Here is a 7,624-nt window from a genome sequence, read left to right on the forward strand (position 1 = left end):
AGGGCTGACACTGCTGGAGATGAAGACACAAGTCCATCCTCCATGTCCACAAGGCCAAATCCCAACAGCTCTCAAATCCAATTGTTTCATAACCCCTTTCACAGCAACATCAAATCTGACAAACTCATCTGGTAGCAAACCCTGCACTGACCTGATGTGAGGCTATTCACAATCTCCATTCCACTTAGTTTGCTGCATAAACATTAATGGATCTGATTAGACCCCTCGGAGGGGGTCACATCATTTAGAGTTTAGACTACCAGCCCCAAGGGTTTCCGACTGTCACAACACTGAGAGTAAGGAGATTGCTGAGGGTACTACACTTGCTCAAGGTCACATGGTTAAAAACTGGTAAGAGCCTGGGACAAAAATCCTGTTTCAGGACAGAACCTGTAACTAGTCCACCTACTGCCTCTCAGTCCTACTTTGGTAGAGCTAGGACCTATTACCTAGTCAGTAGCTAGCAGCTTACTACTAGTGCAAAACAACCTCTTTTAAGTTAATTCTGTTCATTTTTTGAGACAGAGTCACTCTGTCACCCAAGCTGGAGTGCAGCAGCAGGATCTCAGCTCACTGCAACCTCCGCCTCCCAGGTTCAAGCAATTCTCCTGCCTCAGCCTCCCGAGTAGCTAGGATTACAGGCGCACACCGCAAGGCCCGGCTAATTTTTTGTATATTAGCAGAGACAGAGTTTCACCATGTTGCCCAGGCTGGTCTCGAATTCCTGAGCTCAGGCAATCCACCCTCCTTGGCCTTTCAAAGTGCTAGGATTATAGGCATGAGCCACCACACCCAGTCAAGTTAATTCTTTAAATACAGTTTAAATAACTGCCCACAATAATAAAAGAAGAGAAACCAAAGCAAGTTCTACAAAATAAAATCATCCCCAAATTATTCCTATTTGGTTACAGAAATAACTAAAGTCAGAGTCTCTAAGACCATCTACTCACAGTAGCAATCATAAAGACACAGTATGTGCCCAAGCTCAAGAATATGTTGTAGAGAGAACAAACGGGCTTAAACGGAATTGGAGAACACTGTTAGTCAGTATATAAATAAGTGCTGAACTCTGTAGTGAAACTTGAAGCAGCTACCGGCTTGCGATCAATTCCTAGACAAACAGGGGCTACAGCCCCACCTTTCCCCGAAAAGGCAGCTGTGACTGGGCAGGGAGGGGTCTACCAGATGGCACCCACCTGCCAAAGTCCAGCCACCCATGAAACAAAATCCCACCCACCCATGAAGCAAAATCCCACCCAACCCCAGCTGCATACAGTTCCTCAATTACCTGTATTGTGTTAAAATTCCTGAAATGCTACCACAAGACAGGAGCACTGGAGTCTGATTCTGGGTTCCAAAGACCACTCTGGGAACAGATGGAAGCCCAGACAACTTCCCCAACAAAACGTGCAGAAGTCAGCAATGCCTAGCGATAAAAACTTATTTTCAGATGCATTTGGCTAACGGGTGCCTTGAAAAATTATCATTACTAATGATAATTATCATTTTTAATGGGAAAATGCATCTCAACTTACAATCTAATTACTGAAATGTAGTATTTGGGGCATAACCTATCCTTAAGCTGGGGCTTCCTTCTTAAATGTCACATAGGTTGAGAAGGGAAGTAACAAAGATGATCCAGAAAGAAAAAGGACTTTATGCTGACCCTCAACAGAATAACTGAAGTTGGCTGGATAAAAAGGGAACAGGACACTCGTGACAGGCAGCAGGCTGGGGCACTCAGAGCATTCCTGAACCCCAGGTTGCTACCAGAACAAAGGACTGAAACTCGAGTGATGTCAATATAAAGAAACATCTTAAAAAAAAAAAAAAAGAAGAAGAAGAAATCTAAATATTTACCATCCCTGGCTTTAATTTGAACTGAAGGGAGAAAAATAACTTTGCAGAGTCAGAGAAAGTCCCTAGCCTACTCCACACTGTCTCAGGTTTACCATTTGAAGTTATTTCTTAAAGCCACAGAACTCCAACACAGATGACAGCTACAGCCACCCCCATCCCCCCATCTCCCCCACCTTCCACCTCGCCCAAAGCTCCATCTTGGGAGGAAATTAACTCTAGGATCTCAGTGTCTTGAGAGGCCAAGGACCTCAACTTCTGGACTCTTCCAGAGTATCTCAAACAATGGTTTGCATTCAGGATATAACAGAAGGCTCATCTGACCTGGCCTCACCCCAGACTGGAACAAGGTCAGCTCTCCAGTTATTTGCTTTGAGACACAGGCCAGGAAGCCACCAACTGTGCCTCTAAGACAGAAGACTGAGGAGATTCCCACAGACCCTTGCTGATGGCGGCACCCATCACTGGGGTCCTCAGAGAGGGGTGTGAGGAAAAGCAATACCCGTGGGGCTCAAGGACTGGGAGGGCTCCCTGCGGACTTTCTCCCCATCTTCTTTTCCTGTTCTCCAGCCCCTCCCTCCCTCTTTCGCTGCCCCTCCTCCTGTTGCTATTTTTGGTGCTGTCCATTTGTGGACTTTTCCAAAGTCTTTATTTACTGATAGCACTGCCTGTCTCCTGGGAAGGGGCTGGGTGGCTGCACAACAGGAATGGAGGGAGACTCTGACTAACGGCCCTTGAGAACCTTTAAAACTACACATTATGTCCATTCAAGAAAGAAATGGAATTATTTAGAAGCCATTTGTTTGAAGCGACCTTAAAGCAACAGGGCTTCAGAAATCTAATATTGCTTCAGATTATTTCTGAAAGGTGGTACATCATAAAGAATGAGTTGCTACTTTAAAATAATTGTCAACCGCAGCATTCACGGGGTGTTGGCGGTGTCAGGCACTGTTCTGGATGCTTCCTGGGCAATCTCATTCTACCCTCGCAGCATCTGTAAGGAAGTGTCTCTCGTTACCCCCATTCGCAGACGAGGAAAATGAGGCACAGGTGTTCAATAACAAGCCTCGGTGTGTAGGAGGACAGGATCCAACCCAGACAACGGAATCCTGGAGTCCACACTCTTAGCCATGCTGCTTAACAGTGTCTGTAAGTGGCGGTGGCCTTGGGTTTTATCTAGTGACCCACGCCTTTAGGTGGCTTTGTTAAACTATCACCGATGAACCACACAGCTGGGCTGCATACAGGTCAACATTCACCCACCCAAGGCCCTTAAACACTAAGAAGCTGCCTCTCTCCAACGACACTATGGTATATGATTAACACTGGAACGTGCACATACCTTCTTCTGGTGTAAAAATCATCTTCATAAAAAAAAAGATTGAAGTCAGCTGTAGGTGAATGAAATTTGTGCTGACTTCATTTTTTAAAAATCCTGATAGCACAAAATTTCCCAATATTAATTTTAACTGCAAAAAACAAAACATTGACTGGGCACAGTGGCTCAAGCCTGCAATCTCAGCACTTTGGGAGGCCGAGGCGGGTGGATCACAAGGTCAAGAGATCAAGACCATCTCGGCCAACATGGTGAAACCCCATCTCTACTAAAAATACAAAAATTAGCTGGGCATGATGGCACGTGCCTGTAGTCCCAGCTACTCAGGAGGCTGAGGCAGGTGAATTGCTTGAACCCAGGGTTGAATCCAGGAGACGGAGCGTGTAGTGAGCAGAGATCGTGCCACTGTGACAGAGCGAGACTCCGTCTCAAAGAAAAAAAAAATCACTCATGTATAAACTACTTCATCTCCCTCTATACCTATCATAAAGGTAAATAACCTTTCTCTAGCTATTGAAAAGCACCTTATTCACTGATGTATGTGTTCACATTATTGCTCCAAAACTATTATTCAATGGTTGCCACAAACATAATTTGTACCAGCAATGTTAATTACATGGCACCTAAAAATCTTTCAGAAAAAAATATTTAAAAAGAAAGGAAAGGAATAAAGAAAATTTTCAATCATACACATGAAATAGGGACACACAGTACAAGATATACAAGTTCCCACCCAAATAACACGCTTTTCAATGCACTTTCACATTCATTCTTTTATTTGAAATCCCTAATCCCAAGAAGTTAGGTAATATCATCATTCTGTAAATAAATCAGTGGACTACATGATATCACTGGGTGGAGGCAGAGAAATGAGCCAAGCAGAAGAACCAAAGCTTAGGAGGACATTTTCCCCACCCATTACAACAGCGCACCACTCAGACATACCACAGTCAAAGGCAGGAATCCCAACAGGACGCAGAACTCGCCGGAAAACCCTGACTGAAGTCAAACACCTCTTTCCCGTAGTGGACGTGGGGAAGTGAAGGTTTGTACCTCTAATCCCTAACACAGTTCCTGCAACACAGTAGGAGTGCCTGAAACATCTGCTCCAGCGGACATGTGAAAGCAAATTCTCTCATTGCGGAAGGGCTGCCGGGTAATCAAGTCCCCAAGTTCACTGTAACTTTATAAGCAGTTTTGTTAAGACCCTATTTGGTAGAACAGAATGTCCACTGTACTTACACCCCGTTTGCCAAATACTCACAGCTTTTACAAACATAAATAAGTAGATTCTTTTCAGAGCTGGACAACTGATACACCCCACAGCTTCACACCCTTGTTGGGTAAGTCTTTTCTGAAGGATGTAAATATACCAGCATGCTCCCGGATTCACCAAAATCAACAGAAGGTTCCAGCTTGCAAAGATTCAAAAGAAAGGCTATAAATAGCAGCACATTCCTAAACCCAGCATGGGGAACTAGCTCTCAACTGGATTTTCACAGGACTCCAATTCATCCCCAACTGCCAGATCCATAAGAGAACGCTAAATCCAAGCTTACACAACCTCACCAACGGCTACTGCCCAATTTCCAAATGGCTGCGATTCCTAACAGATCTGTTCATGTACATTCCTTGCAAGAGGACAAGCAAGAACTAAGTTAGAAATTATTTAAACTATGGGAGGAAGGCTAAGTAGCAAGGGGCAGAAAAAAACCATCAAATAGGAGGAAACATGCCATCTCAGCCCGTCTCCAGCAGCAACGGGAAGAACTGGGGTCAAGGGGGTGATCCTTTAGGAAATCAGTGAATTCCTTGGAGCTTACAGAAAGCTGGTGCAGGAAACCAATCCTTGGGGAGCTAGATCCCTGGTTTCTGGGCACAACTGGCACCTGTTAGGGTTGGAAGTCCAGCCAAGTCATTTCCACCCTGCAGAATAGGACACAAACTAATCACATGGGGAAAAAATGGGTGGTGCTGAGCCGGCTGGAGGGAAGCAAGGGTGTCAGAAAGGAAGACTGACCCAGCTCCCGACCAGGCAGAGGGAGAGAGGGAGATGGCGACTGATGTCCCAGTGGAGTGTTGGGGGTTTATGAGTTTCATATCCAGGGCCTCTAGGATGCTCAACTACTTTACCACCAACTGCTAACAGCAACTAACCTTTACTGGAATTTTTACTTACATTATCTTTTCTTATCTCCACAACTCTGAGATAGGTGTTATTATTAAACCCATCTTAGAAATGGAGACGATCAAGAACAAAGTATTGAAGTTGAAGTCACTCATCTAGGGAATGGCTGGGCCAACATTTGAACCAACGTCTGTTGCAGGCAGGGCCCAAACTCTGAAGCAAGACTACTCCCTAGGAAGCAAGGAAGCAAAAGCAGAAACTGACTTTTTTCTTGGCTGCACTGTGTTCAATTTGTTTCCTAGCTGTGAGGCCCCAGGCAAAGTCAGTTAGCATCTCTGTGCCTCAGTTTCCTCATCCATAAAATACTAGTAGTTTCTGAGCCTTATATGAGATTACTAGGGTTTATCCAAGTTAAGTACTCGATAAATGCTAGCCATTATTGCTGTGATTATTATTATCTGTGGTAATAAGAGCAAAGCAGTTGCTATCCTCACCAAGCTCACAGCTCAGCTGGGAATATAAACTAAAACATCCAGAAAAGGACAAGGAATCACATGAGCTGGACTGCAAGGGGCAGTGTTAAATGTGGGGTGCAGAAAAGGTAATCCCTGGGGGTGAGTGAGCAGCGACCACACAGCGCTGCTCAGGTGGCACCACAAGGCCAGTCAGGCACCCACATCCCCGCATGCAAGCCAGTGTTTCTCTTCCTTCCAGGAACAGGAAGCAGATAATGACTAAACAGAGAACTACAAAAGTCCTAAACGGAGGGTTTTCCAATTAGTCACAGGTTAGGTCGGGCAATGTTCCTGCAAGACAGGCACGTGGGCTGGCTTCTGAGAACGTAGGAACTGGAAAAGGAGGATGAGTAAATGTGGAGCTCCAAGGATATATCCCAGCTGAAGTCCCCTGGTGCAAAGTCCCCGCTACTGCTGTTAGAGAAAGGGCAAGGTAAAGGGGGCAGTGGGAGAGAAAATAAAGGTCACTTCAGAAAAGGCAAACGAAGTAACGACTAAACAGAAGTAATCAGGAAAATCCTAGACATAGGGAAGTCGATGTTAAGGAGGAGAAATGAATGTCACTCGCATGAAACCCAAATAAGAATTCTGAAAACCAGTAGCAACCAGTGAGACACATAGAAAAAAAATACTATTAATAATAGTCACATATTGATGCATAATGTGTATACACAGTTACGATTTCAAGCACTTTTCAGATATTTACTCATTTAATCCTTACAATAACTCTATGGGGTAGGTTCTATTATTTCCAACCCCACTTAGAGATGTAAAACTACAGAACAGAGAGGTTAAGTAACCTATGCCAGGTCACACAGGTAGCAAGTATCAAAGGTGACTTTACTCCAGGCAGCCTCGCTCCAGAACTCCACATTCTGCTCCATTACTGGTGAAATGTGAGAGCTCACAGTTTCAACATTCAGTAAAATTCCATGGAATGGGATTCTCCATCGCTGATCTCTATTCTAGATACTACAGTGTTCACGTAGTAGAGTCAGAGAAGGTAGAAAACCTTCAGATAATCATCATCCATCTAACCCAACAATAAATCTAGAATGACAGAATGGCATTTCCAAGTGAGTCAGTTACTAGGAAGAAAAGGTACATTTAAAAGTTACATTCTTTCCAAGTCAATTTATCTTTTTTTTTTAATCAAGTGCTAATTGCTAAAAAGTAATTCTGCTGAATTAAAATGCTACCCTGATCTACATATAACACTGATGAAACGGTTACTTCTCAGAAATCCTAAACTTCCTTTTGACTCTTAAAACAATAGAAACACTTTGTATGAAGGGATCAGATTTGTCATCACCCACTTTGTCCAAAATGATCTCAATTATGAATTTAAAATGTTAAGTGAAAAAAGAAAAATACATACAAAGCAGTATTTAGAGCTTAAATGGTCCCAGTTTTTATAAGAAAAAAAGACATCAAAATGTTATCAAAGTGGTAAGATTATAAATCATTTTTTTTCTTTTTAGTGTTTTGTGTCTTAGCATTCCCCACAATTTCTTTTATTTTAATTATTCACAGTACAATCACAAAATGTTTTTGAAAAAAGGGAAGAGGTGTACATAGAAAAAAAGAAACCTGTTAAAAAATACCTCCCAAGTATAGTTAACATTTATGTTTTCTTGCTGGATGGGGTATTTTTTTCTTTTTGCAGTTTCTAAAATGTCCTGATTGTAATCAGTAGGTTTTTTTTTTTTAAAGTGTAAGTGATAGACAATAAGGAGCCATCATTACTATAAGGTTGAACCATATGAAATTGTCACTGTAGTATTAATA

The 7,624-nt window shown here is 43.0% G+C and overlaps 1 protein-coding gene across 1 annotated transcript in view; it reads right to left on the bottom strand.

The window, feature by feature from the left end:
• The window catches only part of RELL1 (RELT-like 1), a 74,582-nt gene extending 69,974 nt beyond the window's left edge, over positions 1-4,608 (bottom strand). The window contains exon 1 of the mRNA XM_011983512.1: positions 4,436-4,608. Within this exon, the coding sequence (XP_011838902.1) occupies positions 4,436-4,472 (37 nt within the window). The 5' untranslated portion in view covers positions 4,473-4,608. The remainder of the gene's footprint in view (positions 1-4,435) is intronic.
• Between the last annotated feature and the right edge of the window lie 3,016 nt (positions 4,609-7,624).

This window comes from Mandrillus leucophaeus, unplaced genomic scaffold (assembly GCF_000951045.1).
Source record: "Mandrillus leucophaeus isolate KB7577 unplaced genomic scaffold, Mleu.le_1.0 Scaffold251, whole genome shotgun sequence".
NCBI classification, from domain to species: domain Eukaryota; kingdom Metazoa; phylum Chordata; class Mammalia; order Primates; family Cercopithecidae; genus Mandrillus; species Mandrillus leucophaeus.